Source organism: Chrysemys picta, chromosome 5 (assembly GCF_011386835.1).
Source record: "Chrysemys picta bellii isolate R12L10 chromosome 5, ASM1138683v2, whole genome shotgun sequence".
NCBI lineage: Eukaryota > Metazoa > Chordata > Testudines > Emydidae > Chrysemys > Chrysemys picta.
The window spans coordinates 112,342,814-112,361,880 of NC_088795.1; the positions used below are offsets into that span (position 1 = coordinate 112,342,814).

Here is a 19,067-nt window from a genome sequence, read left to right on the forward strand (position 1 = left end):
TAACACTTGAAAGCTTTGTGATACTAGAAATATTATGCTTTACTTTCATCCACCAAATGGAAACTTCAACTGTTCTAAAAAGTTAAAAGGGAAGTGATGAGAACATTAAGCTTCTTGCTGTGCCTATTAGAAAACAGTAACAATGCTATCGGAAGTGGATTGGGATGGAGTAATTGATTAATTGCGGGAGGAGGGCACATGTTTTGTGAGTGGAAAACTTCATGGGACTTGATTTGTGATAACCTAGAAAGTTCTGCAAGGTAGGCATTGTCTGACATCTATATGTAATAAAACAGTAAGTTATGTATCTCTGCCAACCATCCTAGACCATTGCAACATCAGGTGCAACTCAATTAATCGCCGCCCTTAGTCTCAGCTACTTTGCATGCAACAGTTTCATTGGTTGTAACGAGTCAGAGATGTGAGGGAGAGTGCACAGATTGTGGCAGTTGGGCCAAGTAATCCATCATTCTTCTTCGAGAGATAGTCTCTGTTGTATTCCACTGAGGGTTATGTGCATGCGCCCAGAGCCGGAGCTTTTGAAAGTAGGCCACATGTGTACCCTTGTATTGCCTTGTTTCACCCGAGGCGATAAAGGTGGGGTGGACCACCAATGTCCTCAGTTCCTTCTCACCACCTCATGGTCTGATTCGGAGCTTCTGTTGCCATCTCGTCCTTAGTGTGCATTTTCAACAAATTTTAGAAAAATTGATTCAATCCTTATTCATAGTTAGGATTTTATTGTTCTTTATAGGTAATTTCTAGTTTCATAGTAGTTGATAGGGCTAAGGACATGGGATGCCGCTTTGGTTGTTTTCCTGCCAACCAGTCTTTCCCCTCCCCCGTTACCTGGGCCTGGGTAGTGAATTATGCCGAAGACACTAGGATTCAAAATCTGTGCTTCCTGCCTTTGCTTGTTTTCCATCAGCGACTAGCACCAGTGCTGTTTGTACTGTTTGGAGGAACCCCACGTCACGTTCAGGTGCGGTATCTGCCTCTCCTTCCCTGCCCGTATGTGGGAAAGCGGAGTTCTTTGCCTCAAAAAGCACTTAATGGGACAAGGGACTGAAATCAGATCCTAGCCGGGTAACCCCCACCATACATTGGTCTGAGCAACCTGAGATTGCTCCCCCTACTGTACAACATCCGTCTGGCTCTGCTGATACCAGTGCTATGGAGTCCGTACCATGGCCTACCCATGAGTCTCAGAAGCATGGCAGTAAGTCTTCCTCCAAGTCCAAGAAAGACATTGCACTGTCCACAAAATCCAGCCCCGGAGGAACGACTCGTTCCAGGGCTCACAAGAGCAACAAAAGGCTGAATCGCTCACCAGATCCATTGATACTGATCTTAGACCCTTATGCTCCGCCTACTTCAGCTCTGCTGGCATCCCAAGAAATGTCTGTTCAGAGACTGATGCCTTTACTTGTTCTGTTCCCATCAACAAACCAGATACCACCGACTCTGGGGAGACTCGGAACTGTTCCTGGCCCCCACAAGCTATTTTCCTTAGAGGGACTGAGGTCTCTGTGTGCTTCGCTGTGCTTATCTGCTACCCACACTCTGACACATCCTGTTCTGATGGCTCTATCAGCACTGCCATTTGTGGAGGTCTCAGATTCCTCCAATTCTGAGGATACGAACATTCACCTGCCTGCCACTCCCATTCTGGAAGCATGACTACTGAAGGGTTCTGACGGCACCCTGCAGTTCCCCACTTTGTAGGTAAGGCAAAAGTGGTACCCGGCTCCTTGGGCGCAGGCTCCACAACAGCAGGATCAACCAGGTTGGCCACATTGGAGCTCATAGCTTCAGTATTCGCCTTCAGAATAGTCCTGTTCGTCTTGGGAGAACTCCCCGACTTCACCCACACAACCTTTGTCCGATAGACATTCAGAAAGGGGGTTAGACAATGCACCGATTAGCCCAGCTCTGATGGTACCAGTGGATCTGGAGAGACTCCTGTCATTGTCTCCAGACCCTGCCATGTCATTGACATCTTCCTCCCCACCAGATGACTACCGACCGTTTCAAGAGCTGCTATGGAGGATAGCCACTGCTCTTGGGATCCCACTAGAAGAGGTGCAGGACAGTCAGCATCAGCTATTAGACATTCTGCACGCATCGGTACCAACAAGGGTGGCTCTACAGATCAATGAAGCCATTCTTCAACTGGCATGCACCATGTGGCATACCCTAGCCATATACATACTGACTCTGAAGGGGCCAAGAAAAGATACTATGTCCGTCGTGTTCCCCCTCCCCCCCCCAAGAGGTCAGAATTTCTATTTTCACATCATCCACCTAACTTCTTGGTGATACAGGCTGCATTGGAGTGGACCAAACAACACCACCTATGCTCCACCCCGGCAGACAGGGTAGGTAAGAGACTAGACCTTATGGGTCAAAAGGTCTTCTTGGCTGGACTACAGTTCCGGATCTCTAATTACTTGGCACTGATGGTCAATTATGACTTAGAATAATAGAATCATAGAATATCAGGGTTGGAAGGGACCTCAGGAGGTCATCTAGTCCAACCCCCTGCTCAAAGCAGGACCAATCCCCAGACAGATTTTTTTCCCCAGATCCCTAAATGGCCCCCTCAAGGATTGAGCTCACAATCGTGGGTTTAGCAGGCCAATGCTCAAACCACTGAGCTATCCCTCTCCCTATGGCTGGATGAAAGAATTTGCAGACAGGTTGCCCCAGCAGGATGTAATTGCTTCCAGGCAATTTTATAGGAAGGCAAGTTGGTCGCCAGGTCCATACTTCAGGCTGCAGTTGATTCAGCAGACATATCCTCATGTGTATTAGCAATGGGAATTGTCATGAGGAGGGAATCCTGGTTACATTCCACAGGTTTCCCTAGAGGGTGCAGAACACAATCTAAGACCTTCCTGTCGAGTCACATCTCTTGAACAAGAAAACTGATGATCCGTTACACTCACTAAAAACTCTAGAGCCACCTTACTCTTGGGTATTTATACACTGGCACCAACGAAAATTTATCACCTACTATCACGCCAAAGCTATAGATCACCACATTTCTACTGACTACGAGCCTCTTCAGAGTGCCCTCCGGTACGCAGAACCAGTCCACCTGTTCTGGCAACACAGACCTATGCACAACACACTCAATTGTCATGAAAATGGTATTTCTGAGTGCGACTAGAGAGCCGTCAACCATTCCATATACCAACGTTCCTACCATCCACCTCTTTTTGTGAGTTATCTCAAACTCTTTCAGCCAGCATGGAGAGCTATAACAACAGTCAAGTGGGTCTTGGACATCGTTTGCCTTGGAGAGGCTGTGTTTATGACAATGCCTCCTTCACAGCTCTTCCCCAACCATCCCCCAGAGATCACTCTCATGACAGTATTCTTGCCCTAGAGGTGGACTCCCTCCTACAGAGAGGAGCAATGGAACCAGTCTCTTCAGCCTTTCAGGACACGGGGGTTCTATTCCAACTACTTCCTGGTACCCAAGAAGAAGGGGGATGGAGACCAATTTTGGATTTCCAACTCCTCAACCTCTGGATTTGCAAGCCAGAATTCCATATGGTCATGCTTGCAGCCATCATTCCCTTGCTAGAAAAAGGCATATGGTTTACGGCTTAGATATGCAAGACTCCTACTTCCATATCGACGTACATCCCTGGCCCACTGAAGATTCCTGAGGTTCAAGGTGGGACCTTGAATTCCAATACAGGGTTCTCCTATTTGGACTTAAAACCACTCCATGAGTCTTCACAAAGGTTTTCTCCATGGTAACAGCTCACCTCCGATGTTAGGGAATCCTTGTCTTCCCTTACCTGGATGACTGACTGCTAGCAGCGCGGTCCAAAGAGGAAGATCAAGCATTGACATTCCAGCTTCTTCTACTGCTCTCCTTTAGGAGTGAGCATCAGTGTCAAAAAATCAACTTTTTCACCCTACTTGGTCCCTGGAATTCATAGATGCTTGCATCGACGTGGCCTCCACATGAGCTTATCTACTATCGGATCGATTTCAGAGCCTACTGGACCAAATATTCGTAGACACCTTAAATCTTTTTTGGTTTTGGCCAAGACCTGCTTTTCCCTCCTTGGGCACATGGCAGTGTGCACGTACATCGTGCCTTTTGCCCGCTTATACTTTTGCTGTCTACAGCAATGGCTACAAAGGACCTATTCTGTTATACACCAATCCATGGATGTCTCAGTGAAAGTCAGCTCCTCACTTTGGTGGTGGCCAGACCTGCTACAAGTATGCTTCCATTTTTGCCAAGTGACAATAATGATACGCGTCACTTGCATTCTGGGGTACTCACATAGAAGATCACAAGGCACCTGGACCACACGAGAGGCCAGGATGCACATAAACAAAGTATGCCACGTGTTCTTACCAGCTAGCCGCTATCACCACATTCTCATCATACAAGGGCATATTCGCAGACTGCCAAACGATACTACTTTCAAAAGCTCCAGCTCCAGGTGCATAGCACATGCATATAATCCTCAATGAAATGCAGATTGGGACCACTCATCTTGAAGAACCTCCAATTACAGGTAAGGAACCTCCGCTTCTTCAAATGTTGATTTGCCACCTGTACAGCTCAATGCAATATCCCCAAGTACAATAATCCATACAACAATCCAAACAACACACACAGTAATCCCAAACACACAGAGCCCCTCATCTCAGCACACACCCCTCATTGGCCACCTGCACAGATGAACACTAAATCCAGTAGCACAACACACACAGTTGTCCACCCATACTCCTAGTTTACATAAAATCGTAAACGTGAGCAGCGAAACCACTAGTTGTCCTATAGAAAGCTGGCTAGTCCATCTTATTTTTTTTTTAGTCATCTTAGTATTAAATTTTCAAGCTTATTTCTCATTCTAACTGTTGTAAATGTGGAATTTGCTGATTGATACTGCAAGCATGTTTATGCATTTATTTGACTCGGCATTCCTAAAGTTGAAAGAAGTGTTAAAAAACAAGCGGTTGAATGGGCTATGTAATGAAAAACGATACATTTCATAATGTAACAGGCAAACATTAAGAACTGTTTAGTAGCAAGAGAGAAAATCTTCATGCTTATCTCAAAAAGTACAGAAAATCACTGTCTTTGGATTCATGAAGATCACATTTGCAATTAATGGCACTGCCTTTTGAACTGGGAGTGAGATAGGTTTGATGCCATTACGTTCATCAAAACATAGCTGTGAGGATAAAGATTTATATTTCCTATTCCAGGCTTTCCTGCAAGTCTTCACGATCATGTTCTGTTCATATTTCAACACCCAATGGTCAATGGTGATTGTCCCATAAAAGCAATTCAAACAGTTTATTTTGATAAGGTTGGAAACCTTTTATGCTATCATCATTGACTTTAACAACAAGGAGTCTGGTGGCACCTTAAAGACTAACAGATTTATTTGGGCATAAGCTTTCGTGGGTAAAAAACCTCACTTCTTCAGATGAATGGAGTGAAAATTCTAGATGCAGGCATTATATAATGACACATAAAGAGAAGGGAGGTGCCTCACAAGTGGAGAACCAGTGTTGACAGGACCAATTCGATCAAGGTGGATGTAGTCCACTCCCAATAATAGATGAGGTGTCAATTCCAGGAGAGGCAAAGCTGCTTTTGTAATGAGCGAGCCACTCCCAGTCCTTATTCAAACCCAAATTAGTTGTGTTAAATTTGCAAATGAATTTTAAAGTTCTGCTGTTTCTCTTTGAAGTCTGTTTCTGAAGTTTTTTTGTTCAAGTACTGTATAGCTACTTTTAAATCTGTTATAGAATGTCCAGGGACATTGAAGTGTTCTCCTACTGACTTTTTATGTTACCATTCCTGATGTCCGATTTGTGTCCATTTATTCTTTTACATAGGGACTGTCCGGTTTGGCCAGTGTACGTGGCAGAGGGGCATTGCTGGCACATGATGGCATATATAACATTAGTAGACATGCAGGTGAATGAGCCCTTGATGGTGTAGCTGATGTGGTTTCAGAGTAGCAGCCGTGTTAGTCTGTATCCGCAAAAAGAAGAACAGGAGGACTTGTGGCACCTTAGAGACTAACAAATTTATTAGAGCATAAGCTTTCGTGGACTACAGCCCACTTCTTCGGATGCCACGAAAGCTTATGCTCTAATAAATTTGTTAGTCTCTAAGGTGCCACAAGTCCTCCTGTTCTTCTTTTTGCTGATGTGGTTGGGTCCTCTGATGGTGTCGGTAGAGTGGATATGGGAACAGAGTAGGCAATGAGGTTTTCTACAGGGATTGGTCCCTGGGTTAGTGTTATCAACGATCTACAACCTATCCTGGAAAACGATCTCTCATTCTTACAGACCCTTGGGACGCAGCTTACAGACAGCCCCCCAACCTGAAGTAAATTCTCACCAGCAACTACACACCACACCGTATCTTTATGGATACAGACTTAACACGACTACCCCCTGATACTTGATATCATTTACTTTAGTGTACCATAAAACGAATAAAGAAATAATTGGAACACTTCATTTTGGATATGTTCTTCTAGGCAGATTTAAACTTACAAGTCAACTGCCAGATGCTGCAAGTAAATAGGGACTTTCAAGGAAGAATTAAAGAATTCACGTTGATATTAATGCAGAATAGTTTGTCAAATCTGAGAAAATCCAAAGAGGAAAAATGCATTTCTACTTAAAATCTATGCCTGGGGGGGAAAAAAAAATCCAGAGAGTATTGCACTCAAGTTAAAACCCTGTTAGCCTGGAAGACAATGTATTATTCAGAGTTGAGATGAAATTGGGCATTAAGACGCTACCAGCATCACCTATAATAAACTCCTCTCTTAGATAGCATGACCGTGAATATTCCACCTTCCTTGGGTGAAAGAGCTGTCATCATCCTCATACTGCCCTTTCTATCTCAAAGATGGTTAACAGAAAATACGTTGTTTGGGGAACTCACCAGCTGTTTTTCTGATCCTCATAGTCTGGATAGAATTGCCTTTCTGTAGTAAGGTAGGCTGATCAAAGTTATAGTACAGTTTTCTGGGACAATGACTTGAGACACTGGGATGTATTTAGATGCCGTGTTACTCCTGGGGGAATTCTGTGCCAAAAAAAAATTAAAATTCTGCAGAGAATATCTTAAAATTCTGTAAATTTTATTTCTCAAAATAACACTACATAATCATGCCAGTTTCAATCATTTTGGTAATGTATTTCAAAATACCTGTCAGCAAGTATGTCTGTAACAATACAGACACACAAATTCCCCCAGGAGTAGAGAGTTAAAGAAACCCCTATGACAACCCAGTTCCTGTTTCTCTGCCCCCTTCCCTCCTGCCAGACACTCTTTCTTCCCCCCCCCCCCAGAGCTCAGCCATGGACCCCCCCCCACCCATCCAATACACCCAAACCCCCTCCATCCCAGAGCCCAGCCACAGGACCCCCAGCAGCGGCCCCCTGATGCTTGGTACCAGGCATGCGCCGCCCTCTCCTTCCCTCAGGGCATGCTGGGAACTGCAGCTGCCAGGAATCTTCTCCCTCCCTCTCCCATTTCCCAGCAGTGTCTTCTATGTGTGAGCTGGGCTCTGCCGAATCTAGTGGCAGCTAGCAGCACTGCAGCCCATTACTTTGGGGGAAAGGAAATTCTGCGTGCATGTTAATTTCAGCAAAATTCTGCATTGCGCAGTGGTGCAGAATTCCCCCAGGAGTATACTGCTCTGCCTGAGAGGACAGAGCCTGCCCCACTACTACCTCCTCAGAAATATCCCAAAGCCCTGCCCCTACACATACAGAGTGCCACAACAGTGAGCAAGAGGGACAGACCTGCCTGCGCTACCAGGGAGGGGGATGTGACCACTCTTGTGGCTTCCCTTTGCTTCTCCATCAGAAGTCATTTTTCTGCAATGAAGCAAAGAAATCTGGGGGGGGGCGTATAAATTCTGCACACATGCAGTGATGCAGAATTTCCCCAGGAGTCCTGTGTATACCAATTCATTGAGCTGGCAGTTAGCACAGGGAAATTGCCTGTCTTTCATGGGAAAATGCCATTTTGAGCTGGGGAAAAAAGGCCTTTAATGGGCTCTCTTCCAAAACATAGACAGTAAATGCGTAAACCTGGGTAACGAAACTTGAGGGGCCAGACCTCCTTTCATGTTGGTGATACAGAATAGAAGATAGTTATCTCTGGCATTGGTGCCCACAGGTATCTTGGTTGTATTCTTCATGCTTTCATACAGAGTTTTAGAAGAATCACAACGATCTTCTTTGCAGCTGAGAAGAGCCTGTTTGGTGTAGTCTCACTAAGGCAAAGGAGACAAAAATCATCCTTTCTCTTGGTGTATGCAGTGTAGTTGTAGCTGTGTTGGTCTCAGGATATTAAAGAGACAAAGTGGATAATATGGCTTATTGGAAGTTGATCCCATAAAAGATATTACCTCACCCACCTTGTCTCTCTAATCCTTTCTCTTGGATCTGTGATCCAGTCATCCTATATTCATAAAGGGGGGGGGGGAGGGAAAAAGCTCCCTGGCAGGGCACTTGGATTACATTTTTAACAAAATACAAAAGGTTTTAAGCGCTCACCTCACAATCAGAAATATTCAGATTTTTTTAAAAAGAAAGAATGCTCACCTTATCAGGGAAGATCAGAAGTGATCTGTCACCGGAGTGTGATGATAAACACTTTATTCTGACTGTGACTTTGTTTGGCCCCAAAGGTATTCTTAACACTTCGGCATGTTTCTACATGGTGTACCCTGTTTGAATTTTGATTTTGTTGGCAGTCACAAGCCACATAAAGACCTGTCATCACATCCAGCTGACAAACTACCTCCTAGCTTGCCTTTTTTTGGTGTAATCATGTCAAAACATTTGGTATTCTAATATCCTCTTTGGCAGGGTAACGAGCCTTGTGGATTGGAGGGAAGCAGTGATGTGATATATCTCGACTTTAGTAAGGCTTTTGATATGGTTTCACATGAGCTTCTTATAAACAAACTAGAGAAATATAGCCTAGATGACCCTACTATAAGAAGGGTGCACAGCTGCCTGGAAATCCATACTTAGAGTAGTTATCAATGGTTCACAATTGAAAGAGCATATGGAGCGGGATCCTCCAAGGATTTGTTCTGGTTCTATCCAATATCTTCATAAATGATTTGGATAATGGCATAGAGAGTACACTTATAAAATTTGCAGACAACACCAAGCTGGGAGAGGTGGTAGGCGCTTTGGAGGACCGTATTAGAATTCAAAATGATTTTGATCAATTGGAGGAATGATCTGAATGAAATACGACTAAATTCAATAAGGACAAATGCCAAGTACTACACTTAGGAAGGAATAATAGATTGCACAAATACAAAATGGGAAATGGCTACCTAGGTGGGAGTACTAGGCAATTATTTCCCATTTCCCGTTCATGGAGGATAGGTCCATCAATAGCTATTAGCCAGGATGTGCAGGGATGGTGGCCCTAGCCTCTGTTTGCCAGAAGCTGGGAATGGACAACGGGATGGATCACTTGATGATTACCTGTTCTGTTCATTCCCTGTGGAGCACCTGGCATTGGCCACTGTCGGAACCAGGATACTGGGCTAGATGGACTTTTGGTCTGACCCAGTATGGCTGTTCTTGTGTTCTTACTGCAGAAGAGGATCTGGTTTTATAATGAATCACAAACTAAATATGAGTTATCAATGTAATACTGTTCCCCCCCCCCCCCCCCAAAAGCAAACATCATTCTGCGATGTATTTGCAGGAGTGTTGTAAGCAAGACACGAGAAGTAGTTCGAGTACTTGCTCATGTCCATTTCACGTTAGGTGTGCACACACCATGTGCCCTGTTGCCAGAGATTTTTCCCTTAGTGGTATCCATCGGGCCAGCTCTAGCACCCTTTGGTGCCGTGCTATAAGGGGCACTGCCGGCTCTGCACCCTCTCAGTTCCTTCTTACCACCTGTGACAGTTGCTGGAACAACTCTTGCTTTGGCAAGACATTATTCAGTGGTTTTCTCTTTAGCTTAGTTTGAGTCTTAGTTTAGTAGTAGAGTAAATATTATTAGCGTTGATAGTTAGTTCCCCTCTCTTAGCATTAGAGGGGCTCCCTTCAATCCTGAGTGGGGCCTGCCCCAGTTCCCAGGCTTCAAACCTTGTGCCTCCTATGGCAAGTCTATTCAGGTCAGTGACCTCACGCTTCAGTTATCTGACGTGTTTAGGAGAGGCTCCCGCACGACAGCAAAGTCAAATCTGTCGAGACCTTAAGCCTTGTATGAAGAAAGACAGGGAAGCTAGACTGAGGGCTATCCTAATAGAAGCTGCACTTAGACTGGCGTCGGAGCCAAGCTGATTGGATTCAGCACCAAGCACCTTGGCTTTGGTATGAAGCACCCGTCTGGCACCACACATTTCTCAGAACCTTTCTCCGTCTCCAGTGCTGAGGAAGAAACATAAGAAGCAGCAGTCTGAGAGATGACGCTCCTTGGTGCTGAGAAAGGACAACTTGGGAGGGCAGCAGATTGCTACCTGTGCTGAGCCACTCCTCCATCCCCCGGTTCCCTAGACACCATCAACTGTGCCCCTTTTGCAGGGGCTATTGAGTTTGGTACCGGACCTCCCGCCAACACCAGGAAGTGATTGTAGTGCTTTTTTTTTTGTAGAGGCCTTTGCAGGATTCAGGGACTTACTAATCACTCCTGGTACTGCTGACCCCAATGGGACAACCTCTAATGAGCACAACGAACAGAAGGGGACATCGGGCTCCAAGTTCTTATCCAGCACTGAGACCCTCGCTATCTGCCAGAGTCAAATTGGTCTTTCTGTCATCTACGAGGGAATGAGATAAGAGGGAAGGTCCTCTCATGGATCAGTAACTGGTTAAAAGATAGGAAACGAAGGGTAGAAATAAATGGTCAGTTTTCAGAATAGAGAGAGGTAAATAGTGGTGTCCCACAGGGATTGATACTGGGACCGGTACTATTCAACATATTCATAAATGATCTGGAAAAATGAGTAAACAGTGAGGTTGCAAAATTTGCAGATGATACAAAACTACTCAAGATACTTAAGTCCAAAGCAGACTGCAAAGAGTTCCAAAGGACTCTCACAAAACTAGGTGACTGGGCAACAAAATGGCAGATGAAAAAAATAATCAATGTTGACAAATGCAAAGTAATGCACATTGGAAAACTTAATCCCAACTATACATATAAAATGATGAGGGTCCAAATTAGCTGTTACTACTCAAGAAAGAGATCTTGGAGTCATTGTGGATAGTTCTCTGAAAACACCTGCTCAATGTGCAGCAGCAGTCAAAAAAGCTAACATTAAGGAATTGTTAAGAAAGGGATAAGACAGAAAATATTATATTGCCTCTATATAAATCCATGGTACTCCTATGTCTTAAATATTGCATGCAGATGTGGTCGCCCTGTAACAGGTTGGACCCCTTAGGAAGCCACCTGATGTGCAGAGATACCACTGAGTCTACTTGTTCTGCCAGCATGGGTCACTTTTAACCTGTCTTGCTGAGCCAGGCTCCCCCACCTTTTCAAGCCAAGCACACAGGCAAGGCCACAGCCAGCTGCACAGAGAGACAGAGATCTGCTCTGAGAAGGCTCAGCTGACGGGGCTTGATACAGCACGCAGATGTCCACCACCCCCTTGGAGAACAAACCCATTAAATGTGCCTCTTCCCTCAATGTGGGGGAGGGTATGCACAACTTCTCGCTACCCCAGTTTGAAATCACATAAACTGGGTTATATTATAAAACAGAAATAAATGTACACCTCTACCCCGATATAATGTGACCCAGTATAAAACAAATTCGGATATAACGCGGTAAAGCAGTGGCTGGGGGGGCAGGGCTGAACACTCCGGCAGATCAAAGCAAGTTCGATATAACGCGGTTTCACCTATAATGGACAGCGATTCCAGCAGTCATCTTGGGTGGGGTAGCAGGGGAGAACTGACGACCATTCAGCACCCAACCCAGACTGTGGTACCAAGACCAGTACTAACACAGAAGATGTGGGGCCAGGGGACATAAGAGCAGAAGAACAGGAGGAAGCCCCCCACCTGGCCCAGGCCTCTTTCTCCTCTCCCCCCCCCCCAGGTGAAGCAATCTCGGGGCTGAATGGTTCACTGTCACAAGATAAGTTTAGAGCCCATGAGGAACTTCTAAGGAGGATAATAGCCTCATTGATATTTTGACTGCAGCAGCCCCATCTAAAGTGGCCTACCCATCAACAAGGCTGTTATGGATCCAGTCAAATCCCTTTGGCACACCCTATCTTTTCTCCCTCCCGCTTCAGAGGACAGAGAAAAAATACTATGTGCTGGCCATGAGATACGAATACTTACGTTCTCACCCGCCTTCAGGTTCCCTAGTGATGACTGTGGCCAATGATAGGGACAGACAAGACCAGTCAAGCACTATCCCAATTAGAAGGACTTAAAGAGGCTAGACCTGTTTGGCAGAAAAATGTATTTGACTGGAGGGTTCCAGCTTTGTATTTCTAACCAACAAATCCTGCTTGGGCGGTACGATTACAACATTTGGGAATCTCTGGAGAAATTTAAAGACTTGCTGCCTCAGGACTCCAGGCAAGTTTTTTCTGCCCTATTAGAGGAAGGAAACACCATAGCCAGAGCTTCACTCCAGGCAGCCCTGGACATGGCAGACAGAACAATGGCTTCCTCAGTTGTCATGAGGCGAAGCTAATGGCTTCAGTCTTTGGGACCCCCACTGGAGGTTTAACAGTCTATCCAAGACCTCCCATTAGAAGATACCTCTCTTTTCTCAGAGGAAACGGACACGCAAAGTTCCATGGTCTGAAGGACTCCAGGTCTACCCTCAAATCACTGGGCTTCTATTCTCCAGTTCCTTTGAGGAAGCATTTCAGGCTCCAGCAACTGGCCCACTTCTTGGCACCACCACAGAGACAGGACCAGCTCAAGAAAAGGAGCTGGGGTTATAAACGTTGGCAACCATCCCTGTTCACCTCAGCCTCACGTCTGGGGTGTCTCAGATACTCGGGAGGCCCCAAACAGAACTTTTGAAGGTGTGCCCAACGGCACTGTATCAGTTTCTGCATCAGATAGTGCCTCCTTTTTGTTTTTTGACCGACTCTCCCACTTCACCCCAGTTGGTCCTTTGTCAGCTCGGACCCCTGGGTGCTGAGTACGGTGGTAGATGGTTAAACCCTTCAGTTTTCTTCCACTCCTTCCTCCCATCCCATTTCAGGGCCCCTTCTCATGAAGTACAAGCTCTCCAATAGGTGGGAGCTCTGGAGGAGTTGCCTCAAAACTTGAGAGGGAAGGGGTTGTACTCCCAATATTTCCTAATCCTGAAGGGCAAGGAGGGTGTTTGACCAAGCCTGGACCTGAGCTGCCTCAACAGTTATCTCAAGAAACTGAGGTTCTGCATGGTCTTCCTGGTCTCCATCATTCCCTCCCTAGATCCAGGGAACTGGTATGCCGCCCTCGACCTGAAGGATGCCTGTTTCCACATTTTCATCTTCCGAGGCCACAGAAGGTTCCTCAGGTTTATTAGAAGCCAGACCCATTAGCAATTCACTGTCCTCCCTTTTAGTCTGTCTGCAGCCCCTTCAGTGTTTACGAAATGCATGGCGGTGCTAGCGGCCTTCCTCAGAAGGCGAGATGTCCAAGTCTACCCATACCTCAACAACTGGCTGATCGAGTGCCGCTGAGAGGCTCAAGTAAAGAACAGAATCAACCTGCTCCAAACGACCTATCGAACACTGGGCCTGTTGATAAATGATCAAAAGTCTACTCTTGTTCCAAAACAGATAATAGAATTTATCTGGGCAATCCTAGACTTAACCCAGGCCAGAGCCTATATTTCAGAGGCTCGATGCCAGACAATGTCACATCTGATATCCAGGGTTAAGGCCCACCCTATCATGGTTTTGCCTCATCTTTTGGGGCACATGGCCGCATGCACTTACTTGATATGACATGCAAGCCTGTACCTCAGACCCCTGCAGATGTGTTTGGCCTCTGTGTACTCACCGAAGAGACACCACTTAGATTTGGTGCTTGCAGTTCCCTCTCTGGTCCTCACCTCTCTCAACAGGTAGAAGGACCCATAGTCAATTAGTGCAGGCATTCCCTTTATCACATCCTCCCCCAGCCGTCAGTATCCCTAGTTTCCAATCTAGGTTGGGGAGCTCACCTTGAACACCTCAGGACACAGGGCCTGGGGCCAGGAAGAGTTCCACTCACTCACTCACTCACTCACTCACTCACTCACTCACTCAGAGAAGTCTGCTTAGTTTGCCAAGTGTTCCTTCCCCAGATCACAGGAAAAGTAGTATGAGTTCTTAGAGACAACATTTTAGCCATGTTCTACATCAACAAACAGGGAGGAGCGCACTCCTCCACCCTGTGCCAGGAGGATATCCATCTGTGGGAGTTTTGTGTGAAGCACTCCATTCACCTCGAGGCTACCCAATTTCCGGGAGCCCTGGATTCTACAGCAGATCGCCTCAGCACATCTTTCTCCTCTCACCATGAGTGGTCCCTTCACCCAGAGGTCACCAGATTCATCTTCCAGAGGTGGGGATCTCCCCTGGTATACTTGTTCGCAGCCAGGCAGAACAGGAAATGCGAACAGTTTTGCTCACTGCTCTGTCACAGCCTGGGCTCCCTTTCAGATGCCTTCCTGCTTCCATGGATAGAGCTCCTATTCTGTGCATTTCCTCTGATGCACAAGGTCCTTCTGAAAGTCAAGTGGGACAAGGGGAGTATTAATTTTTGTAGGTCCAGCATGACCATGCCAACACTGGTTTGGCATGTTACTAGGCTTGTCAGAAGCGCCCCGCTGCCCCCCTCCCTCTGCCCAGACCTGATCTCACAAGATCACAGCTGTTTACTCCACACAAACCTTGGGGCCCTTCAACTGATCACATGGAAGCAGCATGGTTGAACTCAGAGAAGCAAGTCTGTTCAGAGCAAGTACTCCAGGTCTTGCTAGATAGTAGGAAGCCGTCTACTATGGCTACTTATCTGGCTAAGTGGAAATGTTTCTAAGTTTAGTCTTCCCTCTAATCTGTTCTGGAATACCTGCTCCATCTGAAATAACTAGGCCTGGCCCTCACATCTATCAAGGTACACCTAGCAGCGATCTCAGCCTTCCACCCTCCAGTGAGCAACAGGTCAGTCTTCTCGCACAAGACGTCAATCCGCTTCCTGAAAGGGCTGAAAAGGCTTTACCCTCAAATTTACAAGCTGATTCCACCATGGGACTTAAACCTGTCGAAACTTGTGGGCCCTCCCTTTGAGTCACTGGCATCATTCCCTCTGCTGTTTTTTTTTCTGGAAGGTCGCCTTCCTGGTTGTGATTACCTTGGCCACAAGGGTCTCGGAAATCAGAACCACCACACACAGTGTTTTTTAAGGACACGTTTCAACTGCTCCCCATCCAGCCTTCATTCCAAAGGTGATCTCGCACTTCCATGGTAACCGGGCCCTTTTCCTACCAGTTTTCTTCCTGAAACAGCACAAGAATTCAGAAGAGCAGCGCCTTCACTCGTTGAATGTTAGATGTGCCCTAACCTTCTATATCGAGAGAATCAAGGTGTTTTGTAGATCTACACAACTCTTCATGGCGATAACAGGATAAAAGGCCTGCCAGTCTCAGCCCAGAGAATCTCATCCTGGAAACCTCCCGTATGCAGACATACTACAAGCAGGCGGGCATCCCCACTTCTGCTATCATGACGGCTCATTCGGTGACAATTCAGGCTTCGTCAGCGACGCTTCTGGCCCAGGTCCTGACCCAAGACATCTTCAGGGCTGCAATCTGGTTGTCAATGCATACCTTCTCCTCCCACTACACCATCGCCTAGCAGGCACATGATCATGCCAGGTTCGGGAGAGCAGTGTTGCAATCTGCATGTCTATAAACGCCAAGCCCACCTCCTTTGGTACCTCTTGTGAGTCACCTAACATGAAATGGATATGCAAGCACTAAAAAAACGGTTACTGACCTTTCTGTAACTATTGTTCTTCGAGATGATGTGTTGCTCTTGTCCATTCCATGACCCACCCTCCTGCCCTGCTGTCAGAGTTAGCTGGCAAGAAGGAACTGAGGCGGTTGCAGAGCTGGCAGTGCCCCTTATAACAGTGCATAAGTGCGGAGCACCAGAGGGTGCTAGAGCCAGCTTGACGGATACCACTGAGGGGAAAAATCTCCAGCAACAGTGCACGCAGCACTTGCACTCCTAACGTGGAATGGACGTGAGCAACACATCTCGAAGAACAGTAGTTACAGAAACGTTAGCAACTGTTTTTTCCACTCAGCACTGATAAGGCCTCAACTCGAGTTAGTGTCCAATTCTGGGCACTACACTTCAGGAAAGCTGTAGAGAAAGTCCAGAGGAGAGCAACAATAATTATTAAAGGTCTAGATAACGTGATGTATGAGGAAAGATAGAAAAAATGGATTTGTTTAGTCTGGAGAAGAGAAAACTGAGAAGGGACATAAGTCTTAATGTATGTAAAAGGTTGTTATAAAGGAAAGGGTGATAAATTGTTCTCCTTAGCCACTTAGAACAGGACAAGAAGTAATGGTCTTAAATTGCTGCAATGGAGATTTAGATTAGACATTAGGAAAAACTTTCTAACGGTAAGGGTAGTTAAGCACAGTCATTGGCAATAACAATTCTTTTTCCTAGAGTAGACAAGGCCTTAACACCTGAGATTGAATCTGGAGTGGAGCAATAAGAATGGATATATGAATCTAATTATGTGATAAGACATTGAATTGTGTGATATTAATTCATACAGAATGTGTCAACATCATGCTCTAAATTCAGCTCGGCATGAATTAATATAACACAATTCCCACAGCAAACTGTTATGTTTATTATTAAATGTTCCACTTTGATATATTCATTAAGGTTCCGAATTTTTACCAGCCAATCAAATCATTTGATTTTTGCCCCTTTATATATATATTTTATTTCTCACATTGCCATTCAGCAAGAATGTTTGTTTCACATATAGCTTCATTTTCAGCTTCTTGGTACTACTGTTTTCTGCTACTGAGCTTCATTCAAGTTTACACAAGTGCTGACAGTGCTGTATCTGGTCTGTTGATAGTCTCTGGATTTGTCAGTCAGGCAGCTTTTCACAAGTATTATGTTTACATGGAAAAAAACTAATACAACTGTTTGTTGTTTTGTTTTTCTTAATCTTCCTGAATTATTTAGCAGAGCAAAATCAAGACTTTGGCATGTGGCAGCTCTATTTTGGTTTTTGACCAAAGAAGGAAGAGAATGGTTATATATACAATAAAGATGAGATTGTTCAATTACTGTATTGATATTCTGTATATTGTATTTAGGAAGTTTTATGTATTAATCCAGTGCTACAGTAGAATGTAGATTTATATACCTTATCAGTACAACTTTAGTTACTGCACAGTAGTAGTTCAACTGCATGGCTAAATGGCAAAGTCACTCTGCCCTTATTAGTAGCTTACAAGTTGCTTTAACATTCAAATCTTTTGTTATTGAAAGGAAGAATATTAACCAGGGCTCTCAAGTTAATATGCTGCTTTTGAAAAGAGTCCTAGGATCTTTAAATATGACTTGGATAACCACAAGAGTCAGCCAAAGTGGCCACTGGGTTTTACCTTTCTTTTCAAGAATAACACCCCCAAACTCCATTGTCAGCTCTGATTGCGAGCCAACTATCCTGATGTGGGAAATTGAACTCAAAGCCTTCTGATCTGGCGGGTAGAATACTACCAACTAAATCATACTAATAAATACAAGTTAGATTAGATATTTTAACTTTGTAATTGATCACACTTTGTTCCTTTTTAAACAATCTCTATTTGCTCATCTTTAAATAAACATTTTAATTGTTTTTCTTTTAAGACTGTGAGCCAGAAGAGCTGACTGATTGGTCAATGGATGAAAAATGTTCCTTTTGTAACTTACACAAAGAAACAGTCAGTGTAAGTATGAATGTGATATAAATTGTTGAAACTGATTTTTTTCAAACATTGGGTCTAAAAATAGAGCTTGGATAATAAAATTTCCCATATGGATTCACACTGTTTGTTTTGGCTGGGGCGTAGGGAGGAATGTTAAGTTGGCAGAAATCCTTTTTTATTTATGCTATTCATTCATGTCCTGGGTTCTAGAAACAAGCTATAATTGTTATTGAGATCTGTTGCCATCTTACATTTTCTAGGATCGTACCCCAATTATTGGTTCTTCACAGTCAACACCAACAGAGGAACTGTCATCTCAGGGCCATTCCAACACTGATAAGATTGAATGCCAAGCAGAAAATTACCTAAATGCACTCTTTCGAAAGAAAGGTAATAGAAGCATGTCTTTCACATTAAATTATGCAGTAAAAGTTTTGAATAATCACATAATTTAGGGATAATTTTTCAATCCCAGATGGCTTTTATTACTCCAGTTTTGAGTTCTGAGTGTTTTTTTTCTTTTATTTGTCTTTTCTTCCTTCTTTTCCTCTCTCTCCCCTTCCTTCCTTGTTTTAGGACCCGCTGGTGCAGTGCTGCTTACCTCTCCTCTCCTGCTGTTGCTATCCCTCCAATTGCATTCTGTTCCTGAATTCTGCCTTCCCCTATGATGCATTCTTCTCCCTTCGCTCCCTGGATTCTTGAAGCATTTAAACATTTTCTGTTCCTAAGCTATTTTTTCTATTTTTACAAGAAAATGCTTTTTTAAAGGGGGGGATTGGGTATCTCAAGGGATGAGTAACGGGATATAGTTCTTCTTATCTCATAGTTGCTACTCTAAATCCATCCAAGATAGTGATTGAAACCTGTTATTTGATAGCATTCAATAACTCCACATTTTCACTTTCATGACTGCTATCACTGATTTGACCCTGGTAATTTCATGGTGTATGTAGTGTGGATGACAAGTCAGTTTGGATCTTGATGCTAATTTGAGAATAAACTAGTCACCTGCTAGAAGGGCTACACAACTCATTTTCTCCTTTGAATTTGATGATAAATATTTGCAAGAGTTCAGTTCCTGCCTGGTAGTTTTGACTTAATACTCTTCTTG

General features: G+C 44.6%; 1 protein-coding gene across 17 annotated transcripts in view; it reads left to right on the top strand.

Annotated features, from left to right (window-relative positions):
- LCORL (ligand dependent nuclear receptor corepressor like) overlaps positions 1-19,067 on the top strand; it is a 169,209-nt gene that overhangs the window by 64,612 nt on the left and 85,530 nt on the right. For all 17 annotated transcript variants that reach the window (XR_010601536.1, XM_042855434.2, XM_005296175.4 and 14 more), the window contains 2 exons: positions 17,898-17,977; positions 18,217-18,346. Coding sequence is in view for 16 of the 17 variants with exons in the window: in XM_042855434.2 (XP_042711368.1) it covers positions 17,898-17,977; positions 18,217-18,346 (210 nt within the window). In the remaining variant the exon portion in view is untranslated. The remainder of the gene's footprint in view (positions 1-17,897; positions 17,978-18,216; positions 18,347-19,067) is intronic.